We start from the raw sequence: 17,696 nt of genomic DNA, 5'->3' as shown, positions 1-17,696 counted from the left end.
TGACTTGACTTCACATAATTGCTTTATACAAATATTATACCATGCAAGCAGTGTCCTTAATTTCCAATCTTTCTTGAAAACATGGCTGACTGTGGGGAAATTTTACCTTGCCTGAATACAGATGAGGGTTGGCAACAGGAAGGACATCCAGCCATAGAAAATCAGCCTCAACAAATTCCATTCAACCCATGCAAGCATGGAAAAGTAGAAGTTAAACTGAAGATGATGAATGACAAGAGCTGAATGGAGATAAATATCATCATCACCATCATCGTTTAACGTCTGCTTTCTATGCTAGCATGGGTTGGATGATTTGACTGAGGACTGGTGAACCAGATGGCTGCACCAGGCTCCTATCTTGATCTGGCAGAGTTTCTACAGCTGGATGCCCTTCCTAACGCCAACCACTCTGAGAGTGTAGTGGGTGCTTTTACAAGCCACCTGCACGAGGGCCAGTCTGGTGGTACTGGCAACGGCCACGCTCGAAATGGTGTTTTTTACGTGCCACCTGCACAGGTGTCAGTCCAGCGGCACTGGCAATGACTTCGCTTGAATGTTTTGTTCACGTTCCACCGGCACAAGTGCCATTGCTGAATAAACCTCACCACATTCTGCCTAACTGATGCGAGCATGGAAAACTGGACATTAAAGAGATGATGATGATGACATATAATATATTCCAGTCAATTGAATTGACTATATCTAGTACTCTAACAAAGAGAGCTTTTGATCTAATCAACTTTTATTAGCAAAGTATTGGAGTGAAGGTTATAACTGAGATGAGTGAAGGTTTTAACTGAAGCAGTTAACATCGAGAACTGAAGTTTGCAGGTCTGCTTCGTTTCCTATGGGTGACAAATTCACAACAAACTGAGTCCATAATCCAGTTTCAATTTCCAACTGGAACTACTGTACCTAGCCTTATATCCATGGGAAAAATTTCAAAAATCCCAAATTCCTAGTGAGAACACCTGTTAATTCTTCTCCAGGCCTAGACACATGGTGAGAAAAAAAAAAATTCCTTTTTTTTTTCCCCAAAGATTATTACAAAGTCACTGCAAGTGAGAGGTATCATCTGTCACCGCCAATATTCTAATAAAGTATTAGAATATTCGATTGCCAGAGCAGCTAACTGACTTCCATGTCGGTGGCATGTAAAAGGCACCATTCGAGCGTGATCGTTACCAGCGTTGCCTTACTGGCACCTGTGCCAGTGACATGTGTAAAAAGATTTGAGCGAGGTCGTTGCCAGTACCGCCTGACTGGCCCCTGTGCTGGTGGCACATAAAAAGCACCCACTACACTCTCGGAGTGGTTGGTGTTAGGAAGTGCATTCACCTGTAGAAACTCTGCCAGATCAAGATTGGATCCCGGTGCAGCCATCTGGTTCGCCAGCCCTCAGTCAAAATCGTCCAACTCATGCTAGCATGGAAAGCGGACATTAAACGATGATGATGATGATGATGATGATGATGAATATAAAAAAAAAAAACAGATAAAAATTTTCAGAAGTAATAACTACCTTCTAGGCCATCATCAACCACATCTTCCACAGCTTCTATCTTCTCAGTAAGAAACTCAAACAAATCGGTGAATATCTCAAGCAAGTTGTTAATTGCTGTTCTGTTTCCATTGACAATGCTTTCTCCAGTGATGTGAGAAAGGGAAGTATTCAGAACTTTGGTTGCTAAAGCATCGATTACAACTTGGCAGTTATGGATATTGTCCTCTTTTGTTACAGGTCTACTATGGAGTTCTGGAAAAAGAAAAAAAAATAATAAAGGTTCACTTTGATAAATCAAAGCTTTGTTTACCATATTTATCAGTACGAACACTTTACCACCCTCAAAAATCTTTACTCCCTCTGAACAACATTGAGGAGAGATAGCTGAGTGGATAAGGTAGAGGGCTACTGATTCATAGGCTGTGATTTCAAGCCCTCTGCAGGTATTTGTAGGACTTTTGTGCTGTGAACTTTACTCTATATTACTTTTGGTCATCTCTTTGTCTAGAAGAAGTACCAAATCATCTGAGAATGCTTGTAATCTGAAAAAAAAACAGTATCCTGTAAAGGATAGATATGCTATCTCTGATCCACAGGTACAGGAGTGGCTGTGTGGTAAGTAGCTTGCTTACCAACCACATGGTTCAGGGTTCAGTCCCACTGCACGGTACCTTGGGCAAGTGTCTTCTACTATAACCTCGGGCCAACCAAAGCTTTGTGAGTGGATTTGGTAGATGGAAACTGAAAGATGCCCATTGTATATATGTGTATATATATATGTGTGTGTGTGTGTGTTTGTCTCCCCCAACATCACTTGACAACCGATGCTGGTGTGTTTATGTCCCCGTAACTTAGCGGTTCGGCAAAAGGGACCGATAGAATAAGTCCTGGGATCGATTAGCTTGACTAAAGGCAGTGCTCCAGCATGGCCACAGTCAAATGACAGAAACAAGTAAAAGAGTAAAGAGAGAATATTAAGGAACTGGAACTCCTTCCACTCTAAAAAAATCTTTCAGGTTCACTATGCCCAACAGATCATGTGAATGTGAGCTTGGTCTTCTCTGTCTTCAAAAAGGAAGGAATCTTTGAATAATGCATTCCCAGAGACACTGTGCATAATAAAAATAAAAACCAGGATTGTCATGTTTTGAACACTTTCAGTAACAGATCTGTTCAATTAGAGCTGATCTTTTTCACTCTGGCTATATCTGTTCACAATAGTTGGATTAAACCAAATCCAGAGGCCATGACTGACATGCCTTTTGCTTGAAGAGAATGATTTCTAATAAGGATAAAGACAACCTTAGTGTAATTTGAACTCAGAATATTAAGGATCATAGCAAAAATACAGCAAGGACTTGGATTTTTGCCCAACACTTTATCAATCCTGCCAATCTATCAAACCTTATTGAAATCATTTCTAAGATCAATACTTATTTTTAACATCACCCATGGAAAAATCTAAGCAACTTTTCCAGATTGTTATTCAGAGATTTACTTACATAACCATGTGTTCCAATGATTATTGATATAATGATATTATTGATTACTGCATATGCTTTATACACACTTTTGACAAGTTGTGGTGCACCTGAGCACTATATACAATAATTTCATTGTTGTTGTTGTTGCAGTAGCAGCAGCACCAGCACCACGGTGGAACAAGCATTTTCAACTTAGCACAGAACAACCAGGATATTTGTCACCAAGCTCACCAAATCAAGTTGAAATACCATGTCTGGTAATCCACTGATATTCTGAGCAAAGGTCTGTGTTCTTAACACACAAGTCTCCTTGAAAAGTTTCTTTCAGACAAAATATTAGAGCTAAAGCCAGTTCATGTTGTGTACACATTATGCTCTACACACAGTATTTCAATATAAGTTCTGTTTTGAGAAAGTATATTAAATGAATTCTAGCTTCCTTAGCTTTTGCGCAAATCAGTAATCGTTCTTTTGTTAACTGATTATTATATCAGAATAACTATTTTTGGCTTAACACAAAACACTCAGGGAGGGTATTTGTCACTGAGGGGACTAAATAAAACTGAAACACCATGTCCACTAGCACTCTGAGCAAAACTGTGTTTTCAATACAAAAGTCTCTTTGAGAAGTTAGTCTGAGACAACATATTACAGCTAGTACTGCTCTATGCTTGTACATACATTAAACAAGGTGGCGAGCTGGCAGAAACGTTAGCACGCCGGGCGAAATGCATAGCCATATTTCATCTGTCATTACTTTCCGAGTTCAAATTCCGCCGAGGTCAACTTTGCCTTTCATCCTTTCGGGGTCGATAAATTAAGTACCAGTTACGCACTGGGGTTGATGTAATCGACTTAATCTGTTTGTCTCTCCTTGTTTGTCCCCTCTGTGTTTAGCCCCTTGTGGGTAGTAAAGAAATAATATACATTATAATGTAATACATACAGTATTTTAATCTACAAGTGTGAATATTAAAGAAATTTTTGAAAATTTACCTGGGAGATTCTCACCATAGAGGCCTTCAAAGATAATTACAAATATTTCAGCTGTGATATCTGGTACACATTTCACTTCTTGATAGACATGTAGATGTTGCAACAATTTGTTCGTTAACGAAACCAGTCCTTATTGAAGAGAAGAAGAATACATACATATAATAATAAAGGGTAAAATTAATTAATAATTTTCTAAGTAGTTCGGTATATTAAAAGAACCATTATTGGTAAAGGATATTTTCTTATGGTAGAGAAATAGCTAGTTTTAACTGCTATTTCTAAATTTCGGTATGTGGTGAAGCAAATTTTTTGCTGAACCCTAATTATAAATATATATATATATGAAATAATAAAGGGTAAAATTAATTAATTAATTAATAATTTTACTAATTATTTCGGTATGTGGTGAAGCAAATTTTTTGCTGAACCCTAATTATAATTATACTCATAATTATAAATATATATATAAAGTGAGTTATGTTAAGAAGATCATCCATGTATAAAATTCACGTGAAGAAGGGAAATATATGAATAAAGTACTCAAGACCCAACCTAGGTCTTGAGTACTTTAGCAGAATCTTTTCTGTTGCAAACATTTAGATCAAGTCTCTGGCCCCTTGGTCCATTTCCCAACTAGTAGCTGAGGCCCTGTAAAAATCATGTGCACTGCCCTTTCTCCTTGATCAGTGAGTATGCATAAATACGTTATGATGTATTTCAAAGCCTCACCATAATCACAATATTCAACTGCAGTAGACAAGTGAAATTTTATAATTTTGTAATTTGTTTGTTATTTTTCAGTCTGTTTATGGTTATGTAGAATAAAATAACTGGCACATTTTAAAATATGACAGGAGTGGCTGTGTGGTAAGTAGCTTGCTTACCAACCACATGGTTCCGGGTTCAGTCCCACTGCGTGGCACCTTGGGCAAGTGTCTTCTACTATAGCCCCGGGCCGACCAAAGCCTTGTGAGTGAATTTGGTAGACGGAAACTGAAAGAAGCCCATCGTATATATGTATGTGTGTGTATCTCTTATTATAAAAGGCAGATTTTATCTGCCTCCCTTTGTATCTTATAGAAATCTACAATATAGGATTTCTTCAATTACAATTTACCTAGCATTTTTAAGAGTAGAATGCATCGGGTCGTGCCAGGTCCAGTTTTTAAAATTTCAACCCCAATTAAGCAAAATTTAGAGAAAACTCACATTGTGGTGTATAAGTCAAATGCATTTCTTAGTGTGGGTTACAGCACTCGCACACACACACACACACACACAAAAATGGAGCGATCTGATTCACTCACGCTATCACTCTCATTTCTACGACTTTCTCTTTGCAAGTCTACCTTACAACACTACTCAAAAAAAAAAGCAGCAAACAGAAACAAATAAATACATAACGATTTACTCCTCACACAATTTCTTCAATTAGACTTTACCTATGATTTTTCAAAGAACTTCCATTGGGTCATGCCATACAAAATTTCTTTCAATTTCAGCCCCAATTAAGACAAAATTCGAGAAAACTCAATATTTTAACATTTCACTTTGAAGCCTTTACTCTGCCTATTACTCCCACTTCCTCTTTAGACACATAGACACGCTAATATATACGACAGTGTCAATTGTTGACAGACATTGTAAGCTAACGTGTGTGTGTGTGTGTGTGTGTGTGTGTGTGTGTCTGTGTGTGTCTGTGTGTGTGTGTGTGTGTGCGTGCGTGCGTGTGTGTGAGGGTGCGTGTGTGTGAGGGTGCGTGTGTGTGTGTGTATGTGTGTGTGTGCGTGACAGGGATGACCCATTCAGACTGGTCATCCTGTTTGCTAGAAGATCACCTATGCTACACCACTGGTTTTCAGTTCATATTAATCAAATTAATATTCACAAGAAGAAGGACTATTCATTATAATACACCAGTTCCATCAGACAACTGCACAAACATTTGCCATTTTACACATGTATGTAAACAAATTCCTTTCTTTTAGAATTTCAATTCATTTTCTTTTTCAATTCATACAAAGTTATTTAGGACGAATATAACATCTAAAGTTATCTCTAAGAAGCAGAAAGATCGCCCAAAAGTGTATATAGATATTTAAATGTATTTATATATTCATCTATGCACACATGTATGTATAACGTGTGTGTATATATTTCCATAGAGGTAACCATTCACTCCGCACAAAGTTTTTTAGGACGAAAATAACATCTAAAGTTATCTCTAAGTAGCAGTCGCCCAAAAGTGTATATAGACACACACATGTATGTATAATGTGTGTGTATATATTTCCATAGAGGTAACCATTCACTCCATACAAAGTTATTTAGGACGAATATAAGATCTAAAGTTATCTCTAAGAAACAGAAAGATCGCCCAAAAGTGTATATAGATATTTAAATGTATTTATATATTCATCTATACACACATGTATGTATAATGTGTGTGTATATATTTCCATAGAGGTAACCATTCACTCCATACAAAGTTTTTTAGGACGAAAATAAGATCTAAAGTTATCTCTAAGAAGCAGAAAGATCGTCCAAAAGTGTATATAGATATTTAAATGTATTTATGTATTCATCTATACACACATGTATGTATAATGTGTGTGTATATATTTCTATAGAGGTAACCATTCACTCCATACAAAGTTATTTAGGATGAATATAAGATCTAAAGTTATCTCTAAGAAACAGAAAGATCGCCCAAAAGTGTATATAGATCATCATCATCATCATCATCATCATTTAGCGTCCGTTGATGATGATGATGATGATGATGATCTATATACACTTTTGGGCGATCTTTCTGTTTCTTATTTAAATGTATTTATATATTCATCTATACACACATGTATGTATAATGTGTGTGTATATATTTCCATAGAGGTAACCATTCACTCCATACAAAGTTTTTTAGGACGAAAATCTTTATATATAAAAGAAAGGTTGTGTGTCTGTCTACTCCGATTTAGATTCCTAACTACTCCCACATTTTGCGATGCAGTTTAACCAAAACCGAGTATCTTATAGTCGTGATTCATATCGAGCCCTTCTGGGTATTAGCGCGCATCTACGATGAGTCTACGATTTTACAAATAATTTACCATCATTTTTTCCCATTTTAATGCATTTTTTTAAAATTAAGGGAAGTAACTCTCAAACTTCACACCAATATGCGTGCTCATATGCGACATAATATCACATCAGCAGCATTTCCTCACACCCTCATTGCACTTGGCGAAGGCAAAATACCAGGGGATGAAAATGGTAATATTGCCATTGATTCCATTTGTACCATTGTTAAGACGCCTTCTGATCTCAGAGATGCATTGTTCCAAGATCTACAAGCTAATTATCAGAATATGGATTGAATTGGCAAAAAGGCTATACTGGCCCCAAGGAATAAAACTGTTCACCATATTAATGATGAAATGCTAAAACTCATTCCTGGGGAAGTCTATGTATATCAGTCTATCGATACAACTCCTGACCCAGAGGACGTCATCAACTATCCAATAGAGGTACTCAATTCCTTTGAGCACCCCGGACTACCACCACAAATTCTCAAACTTAAAGTTGGTGCCCCTATAATGCTCATCAGAAATTTGGTTCCCCCAAAACAATGCAATGGCACACGTTTGATCGTTAAGTCCTTATCTCCCAGCGTAAACTATCAATATTTGCCTGAATAATCATCATCATTCAGTGCAATCATTAACAGTACTTTCAAGTAATTCAGCCCTGAGCAACGCCGGGCAATTCTGCTAGTATATATATATATATATATATATATATATATTATATATATATATATATATATATATATATGTGTGTGTGTGTGTTGTGTGTGTGTGTGTGGTGTGTGTGTGTGTGTGTGTGTGTGTGTGTGTGTCTGTGTTTGTCCCCCCAACATCGCTTGACAACCAATGCTGGTGTGTTTACATCCCCGTAACTTAGCGGTTCGGTAAAAGAGACTGATAGAATAAGTACTAGGCTTACAAAGAATAAGTCCTGGGATCGATTAGCTTGACTAAAGGCAGTTCACCAGCATGGCCACAGTCAAAAGACTGAAAGACGTAAAAGAGTAAAGAGTAAGAGAGTCTGGAGAGGAGAGATATAAAATGATTAACAAATGATCCAAGATATCATCTCTATATGTATAAATGGCAAAATGTTTGCGCGTGTGTCCTTTATACAAATCCACAATTTTTCAGTTAGAGAGCTCGCACTTTTTATGGTCATTCAAAACCGCCCAAGGGTGGTCGTGCACAGCTTTACATTTCCCCAGTCACGCCGCAAAGCCATTAAAAAATCAATAGAAGTGACTTTTTTTGTGAATTTTCTATCCAAAACCCAATCAAAATGCATGAAACTTGATACGCCAATTGAATGCCAGCTAGCTGTATGTGATTGGTCGAAGATTTGGACAGTACTCGCGTGTATGTGCGCACGCACGCAGCTGTATATGCACTAGCACTATGACCCGGCGTTGCCAGGTCATAGTGCTAGTATCATATATAACAGGATCATTTCACTAATTTTTACGCTGTTCCATAGATGTGGTGTCCCATAAGTGGAGCAACCTTTAAAAGGATAGTAATTGTTTAACCTTTGAGATATCAACCTGCTTGGGGCTGCCCATAGTTCTATAATACAAACTTCCCATTTTAAAGTTATCCGAATTAAAAAACCTTCCATCAAAACTGCATGTTGAGTGATTTTCAACAGAAATATGGTAACAAAAAGGGTTAAACATTTCCTTACTTAGGGGACACAGATAAGTTTTATCAGGCACATATAAAAGTTCAAAGATTATTAAATGCTCCACTTGTCCTCCACAAGTTCAAGCATGCGGTTTCTCGAATCTGAACTAGTATATTTATTTTTTTTTTTTTATATACATTCAAGTAGACATTGAAAATCACTTGAATGATCACAACAAAAGGTTTGTGTAAACATGAAGTACTTTGTAGTATTTCAAAGCATAACAACAAAACAATAAACAAGAAAATAAAAAATAAAAACACACAGAGGAAACAAAAAGCTACTTCATAATCAAATGACAGATTTTCGACATGGTTGCCACCCAGACTGCTTGAAAAAGCAACCAAATCTCCTTCAAATCACAACCTACTGTACTAAAAAACAATGAAAGGACATATTGGATAATTTAATCTTAGATAAGTCATGCCTGAAAAATAGAAATAAAACACTTGGTCATTACTGGAACACCTTTGACCAAGGGGTTCTCTACACACAGCTAGTGTGTGTGGGCTAAAGAACAACAGTCCACTTCTCTATTTGTCATAGCATTTGATAGACAAATTTCCAACAAACCAAATCGGATCTTTTCCTTTTGAACAGCAGTTTTCAACACAATTTCTAGTTAACTAAACACTTTTAAACTTCGTATATTGGTAGAATGTGTCAAAATAAAACATTTTTTTTCTCTTGGCTTTCTTGAGAAAATTGTAATTTGTAAGTTTAACGTAGTTTAATTTTTCGAATTTTAACCAATCAATCGCCTCTAATTGAGCTAAAATCATTTGCTGCATCTAAAACTGAGACAACATCCTGTCACTAACCCTAACCCTAAATTTTAGCCTTTCGTTTTTTTTACTTAATTGTTAAATTAATTTAATTGTTACGCGTGTATCTAAAATTATTCGTTTTGTTTTTGTTTTGAGATACACGTGTATTGTTTAAACTATTTTCCATTGCTTAAGAAAAAAAAAAACCAAAGGCTAAAACGAAAGCAATGGAAAATAATTTAAACAATTAACAAACAAAATAATTCTATAATTTTATACACACACTTTCCGTATGTAAACATTCCGTACGTAAACATAACAGTGACAGGATGTTGTCTCAGTTTTAGACGCAGCAAATGATTTTAGCTCAATTAGAGGCGATTGATTGGTTAAAATTCGAAAAATTAAACTACGTTAAACTTACAAATTACAATTTTCTCAAGAAAGCCAAGAGAAAAAAATGATTTATTTTGACACATTCTACCGGTATACGAAGTTTAAAAGTGTCTAGTTAACAAGAAATTTTGTTGAAGACTGCCGTTCAAAAGGAAAAGATCCCCCAAATCTTATCACATCGTTTTGATTCCCAGTCATATCCACTTCCTTGTAACATTAATGTCTCCAAGAAATTATCATGTACACCACATAATTTTCTCTCCCCTCTGTATGTGTCTCCCTATCTTGTTATTGCACAATAATTGTAAATGACCATTATTATCATGTTTCCAATCATCATCATCATGGTTTAACGTCCGTTTTCCATGCTAGCATGGATTGGACGGTTCGACCGGGGTCTGGGAAGCCGGGAGGCCGCACCAGGCTCCAATCTGATCTGGCAGTGCTTCTACAGCTGGATGTCCTTCCTAACGCCAACCACTCCTTGAGTGTAGAGGGTGCTTTTTACGTGCCACCAGCACAGGGGCCAGAGGAGGCTGGCAAACGGCCACGATTGGTTGGTGCTTTTACATGTCACCGACACGGATGCCAGTCAGGCGGCGCTGGCATCTTCCATGTTCGGACGGTGCTTTTTACGTGTCACCAGCACTGGTACCTTAACTACAATTTTCATTTGATTTTTATTTTGATGTTGGTGTTGACGTATTTAACTCAATAAGTCTCCTCAAGAAAAGCAGATCACTAGAAATATGTCTCGCCATGTGGAAATATTACTTAGATACAGGTGAGGGTTAGCGACAGGAAGGGCATCTAGCCATATAAAATATACCCCAATAAATTCTGTCTGACCCATACAAACATGGAAAATTGGATGTTTAACGACAGAAATAATAATGATGAAGTTATAAAAGGGACCTAAAGAATCAATATAAAGAACAAAACAACAAAAAAGATTATGTGATCACTCAGTATACAAGATATACTCTTTACTTGTTTCAGTCATTTAACTGTGGCCATGCTGGAGCACCGCCTTTAGTCGAGTAAATCGACCACATGACTTATTCTTTGTAAGCCTAGTACTTATTCTATCGGTCTCTTTTGCCGAACCGCTAAGTTACGGGGATGTAAACACACCAGCATCGGTTGTCAAGCGATGTTAGGGAGACAAACACACACACACACATATATATATACATATACATATATACGACGGGCTTCTTTCAGTTTCCGTCTACCAAATTCACTCACAAGGCTTTGGTCGGCCCAAAGCCATAGTAGAAGACATTTGCCCAAGGTGTCACGCAGTGGGACTGAACCTGGAACCATGTGGTTGGTAAGCAAGCTACTTACCACACAGCCACACTTGCACCTATGCAAACAAGTTTTATTCAAATGACACTCCTGCAGTCATAAAATGGGAAGGACACTTAAGATAATGTAGTCCTAGGAACATATAAAAAGATGAGAAGTTCCCTTATAAATTTAACGTTAGTAGAGGGCAGTGAATATTTAAAAATACGGAATATCAATACTAAATAATGTTATTACCTTTTTCTTTACTACCCACAAGGGGCTAAACACAGAGGGGACAAACAAGGACAGACAAACGGATTAAGTCGATTACATCGACCCTAGTGCGTAACTGGTACTTATTCAATCGACCCCGAAAGGACGAAAGGCAAAGTCGACCTCGACGGAATTTGAACTCAGAACATACCTTTGTCAGTAATGGCTTGGCTCGACATTATTTCTGTAAAATCTGAAATATTAAAAGGAAATAATTGTGAGTGGATATGATAGACAGAAGCCATCGTATATATGTGTGTGTGTTTATATGTATCCTTGTCTTGGCATCTTGTGATGGTGGTAAATTAGCATCTTTGTTATACAAGTTATGATGTTTGTGTCCAGTAAAAGTCATGTCTGGCCTTGGCAATATCCCCTTGCTCGGAAACAGGTGGGGGTTGGTGGCAGGAAGGGTATCAGGCTGTAGAAAATCTAGCTCGACTAATTCTCTCTGACCCATGCAAGCATGGAAAAATGGACAGTAAATGATGATGATGAATATACCACAGACTGCATAATCCTGAGTTGAAACCTGGCTATAACTTTTACTTTTCCATCACTCACTGATCTAGCTGATAAGTCACACTCCCACTCCTTAGCTGTACTTGAGTAGCACTGGTTAGCTCTACTCAAGTAAACATATATGAATGTAATCATTTTAAAATTCTCTTTTTCCATAATAATAATAATAATGAAATTATTGTATACAGTGCTCAGGTGCACCACAACTTGTCAAAAGTGCGTATAAAGCATATGCAGTAATGTACAAATGTGTGGAAAGCGAACAGTGTATGAGTCAGATAAAATGCTTACGTGTGTATGGAGGGGAGAAAATCAGGTGTAGAGTTGGCAAATCTCAGGAAGCATGGAAGTTTTGAAGGATGCAGTGCTCCGACAACTAACAATTGATGCCGGCAGTTTGTTCCATGCTTCAGCAACTCTTAGCGTGAAAAAATGCTTCCGAAAGTCATGGGAGCTGTGTTGTTTTCTGACTTTGTAAACATGTCCACGGGTGTTAGACAGATGGAGTTTGAAAAGGTGCTCAGAGTTATTGTTTGTAAGAGGGTTAATAATTTTATGGGTGTCTGCCATTCTGGCATTGGATGGACAAAAATTTATTGAGGCATTCTTCTATAGCCAGATGCACCTTCTTATTACTAGTCTTTGTTTCTGTAGCATGTCTGTACTAGCATTTGTTTAACACACATTTTTAATCTCAAAGTAGACTCAAATGACACAGTAAGTTTACAGCTCTATTCAGTCTGTGATTGGCTGAATAAACAGGCTTCCTCTACTACGTCCGTTTGTCAGTTACATAAATGTGGCTGTGGCCATGTTTAATTGAGTTCCTTCACTTCATTTCTCTAAGGGCTTCCGGCTTGTAGTATGGTTCACGTTTGCACTGGCATTTCTCACACAAGAACAATTCTTCATCCATGTGTGCCAGCAGTATTGACCAAACTCAATGTCATTACCTCTCATGTTTTCTAGAAACATTTCTATCGAGTCTCTTTCTGTATACACAAAGTACATCCAATGTCTTCATGCATTCATTCACTGCTATCACACTATAGACATCTCTATAAAACGCAACTTACTTCTTTACAGAAATCTTATACAAGACATTTACATAGCACATAACCGTCTGTGTGTCTCTGTATACCAATTACTATTGAACGAACGCACAGAGTTATCAACAAGCTACCACCACCGACGTCGTCACTTCAACCAGACTGTGGACACTCCATTGTGTTATAGCAACAAGCTACAAAGTAACTTGAGCTACACAATAGCTACACTGGATCGATCATAGAAGTAGTGACTAATTCACTATATTTCCAAATAAAGTACCTATTTCCCTAGTCTTTTACATGATGAGCAAGCAAATTACCAGCTACACGTATTTTTATGGTAGGCATAAACAATGACATCACTATCTAAATGGTTACATTGTTTTATGGTAAATGCTTAAACAATGTCAAGATGCAAGTGGGAAGACGGAAATACACCCACACACATATATATATATATATGACTAGCACTATGACCCGGCATTGCACGCATATACAGCTGCGTGCGTGCACACATACGCAAGTACAGTCCAAATCTCCGACCAATCACAAACAGCTATTGGCGTATCAACTTCCGGGCATTTTGATTGGGTTTTGGATAGAAAATTCACAAAAAAGTCACTTCTATTGATTTTTTAATGGCTCTATGGGGTGACTGGGGAAATGTAAAGATGTGCACGACCACTCTTGGACGGTTTTGAATGACCATAGAAAGTGCGAGCCCTCTAACTGAAAAAATGTGGATTTGTATATACCTGCCCACCAGCAATAGAAAACATGCCAAAACAGACATTGGAGTTTAAAACAGTTCTTTAGTTCGTTGGATCCTGTCAAACCATACAGCCTATGCCAGAAGACAGACGTTAAACAATAATGATATATTTATTTCTTTATTGCCCACAAGGGGGCTACACACAGAGGGGTCAAACAAGGACGAACAAAGGGATTAAATCGGTTACATCGACCTCAGTGCGTAACTGGTACTTATTTAATCGACCCCAAAAGGATGAAAGGCAAAGTTGACCTCGGCGGAATTTAAACTAAGAACGTAACGGCAGCATTAGTGGCACCATTTTACATGTATTCTTGCAGGGGTTAGTTGCCTTTTCTGGCATATTAGACAAGCACTTAGAGGTCTTCTTTGGAACTTCGTAACTTGGGGTGGAAACGTACATTTTGGCCGGAAAATATATTATTTGAATTACAAGAGGCTGTGGAAAACTGTCAACATGCTATGCAAATAAGACCTTTCACGACTCTCTTTCAACACACACGCTTAATTCGCCATGAACCGAGGCACCTCACGTCGGATCTTTTCCTTTTGAACGGCAGTTTGTAACATAATTTCTAGGTAACTAAACACTTTTAAACTTCGTATACTGGTAGAATGTGTTTATAAAACATCATTTTCTCTTGGTTTTATCGAGAAAATTCTATAGTTTGTAAGATATTTCGTCTGAAAATCCGAGCATTTCGGCAATTTTAACCAATCGATTACCTCCATTTAACTGAAATCATTTGCTGTGTCTAAAACTGAGACAACATCCTGTAACTAACCCTAAACCTCCTGCTAACCCTAATTTTTTTTTGTTTGTTAATTGTTTAAATTATTTTCCATTGCTTTAGTTTTTTTTACACGCGTAACAATTAAATTAATTTAACAATTAAAAAAATAAATTTAGGGTTAGGGTTAGGGGGAGGTTTAGGGTTAGTTACAGGATGTTGTCTCAGTTTTAGACGCAGCAAATGATTTTAGCTCAAAAGAGAGCATAGGATTGGTTAGAATTCGAAAAATTAAACTACGTTAAACAAACAAATTACAATTTTCTCAAGAAAGCCAAGAGAAAAAAATGTTTTATTTTGACACATTCTACCAGTATACGAGGTTTCAAAGTGTTTAGTTAACTAGAAATTGTCTGCCGTTCAAAAGGAAAAGATCCCCTCACGTCATATCTGCATTGCTTCCATGCTCAGAGACCTTGGAAACATTCTTCAATGGGTCAAGCTTATCATGTTTCTTTAACAGCACATATCAAGGAAACATTCTCGTATACTACTCACCACTAGTTGTTACAATACTAAAACTTTCTAAGTCGCTGCAAACAGAAGGCTTCGGAATCACATCTTCAACATAAAACTATCACAAAGACTGCTTTTCCCCGTCAGGACCAGAAAATATTTCGGCTAACAGCTGATAACTTTCTGCAAAGCTGAAATAAAATCTAGAATGAAATACTGGTCCCACATCTGGGGCGATGCAGCTGTTAACCATACGAACAGCCACCCTACTGAATGGTATGAAATAGCTGACCAAAACAATCGAATTCTCTGGCCCACAGATGTGTTGTCTTCTTTCTCGGCCACCACAGAGACCACTGCTCATCAGAGATGGCTGGTCTAGGGCGACCGCTAATCAGGCCTAACTTACTCTTCTTCCTCTATTCTGTCACCTATATCCTGCTGGTATTACTTAAGAAGAGTGGTCCCGGTGCGCACACTCACGTACTCGCGCTAGCTAGTCGTGAGTAGTCACTCCTACAACGACTACCTAGCAAAGTAAATAAAACACAAAATAAATACCTTTTTTGGTAAAATTACAGATTAACACCCGCACGATTTTCACTAAAAAAAAAAGAACTCTGATTTTTTGCGTGGAATCAAGTACTGTGACCTCGTAATATGCTGTAAATCCCATATTTCGGTTCGGAAGGGTGGGGGAGGGGGCTGCCCCCCCCCACCCTTCCGAACCCAAATATGGGATTTACAGCATATTACGAGGTCACAGTACTTGATTCCACGCAAAAAATCAGAGTTCTTTTTTGTGTGAAAATTCCGGGGGGGGGGGGGGCTCCCGACCAATTCCGAACCAAAATATGGGATTTCCAGCATATTAGGAGGTCAGGGTACTTGATTCCACGCAAAAAATCCGAGTTTTTTTTTTCTTAGGGAAAATCGTGCGGGTGTTAATCTGTAATTTTACCAATTTTTTTTACACAAAGTAAGTAACTTTTTTAAAACAAAGTAAATAATTTTTTTAAACAAAATACAACACAAAAACAAAGTATGGATCGACTAGCTAGCGCGAGTGCACGCACCGGGACCACTCTTCTTAAGTAGTACCTATCTTGCCTACCCTCCTCGGCATTGCGTTAAATACTATTTCAAATCTTCCCACTTTCAATAACATCAGCTTTGCCTTTGAAATTTCTTCACTGTCCATGTTTTTTTTTAAGTCGTCAACTTGTATTTTGGCCGTCTTTCGTAACGAAAGATGACATGTACTTTAAGAAAATATAACATTAAGGGCAGTGGTTTTAATTGTCAAGGAGGGGTTGCAAACGCAATGAGTAGAGTCTCTCCAGCCAGACTATATCATTACAAACATACAGTAACAACTAATAAATTGTAGTCATGTTATGTTTGGATAAAAGGTGTCACAGACGAATACATTTCTCAAGGCAGCGAGGTAGTCTCCGGGTGGTCGTCAGCAGATTAGAAACGGTAGCCAAATTTTATACAAACCATACAACACTGTCTTATAAACGAAAGCACACATTGGATAACGGAATATTTAATGCTCCAGAGACGTTCTGGTCATGGCTGGAATGCTTTTAAACATATGCCTACCTTGTCAGGTCAGAGCTGGGGTAAGAAAACAACCCAACAAATGGGTATAGAGAATTGGTAGACATGCCCACACAAGCTAAAATTTATTGCAGAATATATAACACTGAAGTATAGACAATTCTTCAGAGTATATAATATACAAAGAACGGGTCAAGTTACCGAAGGTTCACTTAACTATCAAATTAAATCTACTTACCGTTGTAATTAACTGAAATTAAGTAAAGTTTTTAAAAAATTAATCGTCAGCAAAGATTCATAATATTACGTTTAGTTTAAAATAGTGGTCGATTCAAAAACAAATGATTTCATTGGCTGAGATTCTTTAGTTGTCCTAGCAACAAGAGTTTGCCGAAATGCGGTGTTAACGCGAAATAGTTAACTTGTACTGTTTTAACTCGTTAGTGTCACATGTTCGTACACGTCCACATACATACATACATACATCTTCGAACCGGATCTATCTATCTATCTATCTATCTATCTATCTATCTATCTATCTATCTATCTATCTACCTATCTATCTACCTATCTATCTATCTATCTATCTATCTATCTATCTATCTATCTATCTATCTATCTATCTATCTATCTATATCAGTGGTTCCCAACCTGGGGTCCGTTTTATATATATATATATATATTATATATATATATATATATATATACATATATAAGAAGGATGACCACTACGTGGACATCCATATGCTAGAAGTAGATCCGCTATGGTCTTACCACTAAGAAAGGAATGTTCTCAAGAAAATTTCAGCAAACGTTAAAATTTTCTTGAGAACATTCCTTTCTTAGTGGTAAGACCATACCACATCTACTTCTAGCATATGTCTGTCCACGTAGTGGTCATCCCTCTTATATGTATGTAATATAATTTTTCTGTATCTTCAGATTTTAATATGCTAGACCACTGGTTTAATCAAATTAATATTCAATTTTTCACCCTTATTATTTTAAATTCATATATATATATATATATTAGAAAGTTTGGAGATGACGTACAGGT

The 17,696-nt window shown here is 37.3% G+C and overlaps 1 protein-coding gene across 2 annotated transcripts in view; it reads right to left on the bottom strand.

Moving 5' to 3' along the window:
• The window catches only part of LOC115217343 (centrosomal protein of 95 kDa-like), a 48,398-nt gene extending 31,382 nt beyond the window's left edge, over window positions 1–17,016 (bottom strand). For both annotated transcript variants that reach the window (XM_036507829.1, XM_029787008.2), the window contains exons 1-4: window positions 16,878–17,016; window positions 11,635–11,676; window positions 3,985–4,113; window positions 1,523–1,756 (exon numbers count right to left, since the gene is read on the bottom strand). In XM_036507829.1, the coding sequence (XP_036363722.1) occupies window positions 1,523–1,756; window positions 3,985–4,113; window positions 11,635–11,662 (391 nt within the window). In that variant the 5' untranslated portion in view covers window positions 11,663–11,676; window positions 16,878–17,016. The remainder of the gene's footprint in view (window positions 1–1,522; window positions 1,757–3,984; window positions 4,114–11,634; window positions 11,677–16,877) is intronic.
• Between the last annotated feature and the right edge of the window lie 680 nt (window positions 17,017–17,696).

This window comes from Octopus sinensis, linkage group LG1, assembly GCF_006345805.1.
Source record: "Octopus sinensis linkage group LG1, ASM634580v1, whole genome shotgun sequence".
Lineage (NCBI taxonomy): Eukaryota > Metazoa > Mollusca > Cephalopoda > Octopoda > Octopodidae > Octopus > Octopus sinensis.
This window is presented reverse-complemented; position numbering and strand designations above follow the sequence as displayed.